This window comes from Calidris pugnax, unplaced genomic scaffold, assembly GCF_001431845.1.
Source record: "Calidris pugnax isolate Ruff unplaced genomic scaffold, ASM143184v1 scaffold415, whole genome shotgun sequence".
NCBI classification, from domain to species: Eukaryota; Metazoa; Chordata; class Aves; order Charadriiformes; family Scolopacidae; genus Calidris; species Calidris pugnax.
In genome coordinates this window covers 16,178-18,035 of record NW_015091119.1, presented here as the reverse complement: position 1 = coordinate 18,035, position 1,858 = coordinate 16,178, and the positions used below count along the sequence as shown (strand labels likewise).

Below are 1,858 nucleotides of genomic sequence, written 5' to 3'. Positions count from 1 at the left end.
ATCCTGCCCCATAAGTGTCTTGGTGGGTAAAGAACAGGAACTTAGAGGTGCTGGTGGTGCAGAACGTTTTGTAGGAGGGACTGATGGAGACTCAGGGGTGACTGTGGGGTGACTGTGGGGTGACTGTGGGGTGTCTATGGGGTGTCTATGGGTCTGGCCGTGGGGCTGCCCCACTGATGGCCCCACATCCTGCCCCATAAGTGTCCTGGTGGGTGAAGAACAGGAGCTTAGAGGTGCTGGTGCTGCAGAACGTTTGGTGGGGTGGCTCCAGGGGTGGTTGTTGGGACCCATGGGGGTATCTATGGGTTATCTATGGGGTGTGTGTGAGGTCTCTATGGGTCTGGCCGTGGGTCTGCCCCACTGATGGCCCCACATCCTGCCCCATAAGTGTCTTGGTGGATGAAGTTTTGCAACCTGGAGGTGCTGGTGGTGCAGAACGTTTCATGGGGTGGCTCCAGGGGTATCTGTGGGGTGTCTGTGAGGTATCTATGGGGTGTCTATGGGTCCGGCCGTGGGTCTGCCCCACTGATCGCCCCACATCCTGCCCCATAAGTGTCTTGGTGGGTGAAGTTTTCCATCCTGGAGGTGCTGGTGGTGCAGAACGTTTGGTGGTGGGGACTGATGGGGATCCATGGGGGTATCTGTGGGGCATCTATGGGGTGTCTATGGGTCCGGCCGTGGGTCTGCCCCACTGATGGCCCCACATCCTGCCCCATAAGTGTCTTGGTGGGTGAAGTTTTCCAACCCAGAGGTGCTGGTGGTGCCGAACGTTCTGTAGGAGGGACTGATGGAGACTCAGGGGTGTGTGTGGGGTGACTGTGGGGTGACTATGGGGTGTCTATGGGGTGTCTATGGGTCCGGCCGTGGGTCTGCCCCACTGATCGCCCCACATCCTGCCCCATAAGTGTCTCAGTGGGTGAAGTTTTGCAACCTGGGGTTGCTGCTGGTGCAGAACGTTTGGTGGAAGGGAGTGATGGGGACCCAGGGGGGTATCTGTGGGGTATCTATGGGGTGTCTATGGGTCCGGCCGTGGGTCTGCCCCACTGATGGCCCCACATCCTGCCCCATAAGTGTCTTGGTGGGTGAAGTTTTCCAACCCAGAGGTGCTGGTGGTGCCGAACGTTCTGTAGGAGGGACTGATGGAGACTCAGGGGTGTGTGTGGGGGGGGGAGAATGGGGGGATGTACGGGATGTCGTCCTTTTTCTCCTCTTCCTCCTTCTCTTCCTCTTCTTTCTCCTTCTCTTCTTTCTCTTTCTCCTTTTCTTTCTGCTCCTCTTTCTCCTTCTCTTTTTCCTCCTTGTCCTGTTCCTCAATAAGTGTCTTGGTGGATGAAGTTTTGCAACCTGGAGGTGCTGGTGGTGCAGAATGTGCTGTGGGGGTGGTTGTTGGGACCCATGAGGTGGTTCTGGGGTTATCTATGGGGTGTGTGTGAGGTCTCTATGGGTCTGGCCGTGGGTCTGCCCCACTGATTGCCCCACATCCTGCCCCATAAGTGTCTTGGTGGGTGAAGAACAGGAACTTAGAGGTGCTGGTGCTGCAGAACATGCTATGGGGGGGACTGATGGGGATCCATAGACGTATCTATGGGGTGTCTATGGGTCCGGCCGTGGGTCTGCCCCACTGATGCCCCCCCCCCCTGCCCCATAAGTGTCCCGCCGTGTGAAGTACGCCAGCCTGGGGGTGCTGGTGGTGCAGAACGCCTCGCTGGTGCTGAGCATCCGCTACGTGCGCACGCTGCCCGGGGAGCGCTTCCTGCCCAGCACGGCCGTCGTCGCCGCCGAGGCCATCAAGGGCTGCGCCTGCCTCCTCCTGCTGCCGCTGCAGCACCGCGGTGAGGGGGGGGCACTTGGGGGAGAT

General features: G+C 59.1%; 1 protein-coding gene across 1 annotated transcript in view; it reads left to right on the top strand.

Moving 5' to 3' along the window:
* Window positions 1-1,649: 1,649 nt before the first annotated feature.
* Window positions 1,650-1,858, top strand: part of LOC106897609 (UDP-galactose translocator-like) — a gene marked incomplete at its 5' end in the record, with an annotated part of 8,529 nt that continues 8,320 nt past the window's right edge. The window contains one exon of the mRNA XM_014958374.1: window positions 1,650-1,832. Coding sequence (XP_014813860.1) covers window positions 1,650-1,832 — 183 coding nt within the window. The remainder of the gene's footprint in view (window positions 1,833-1,858) is intronic.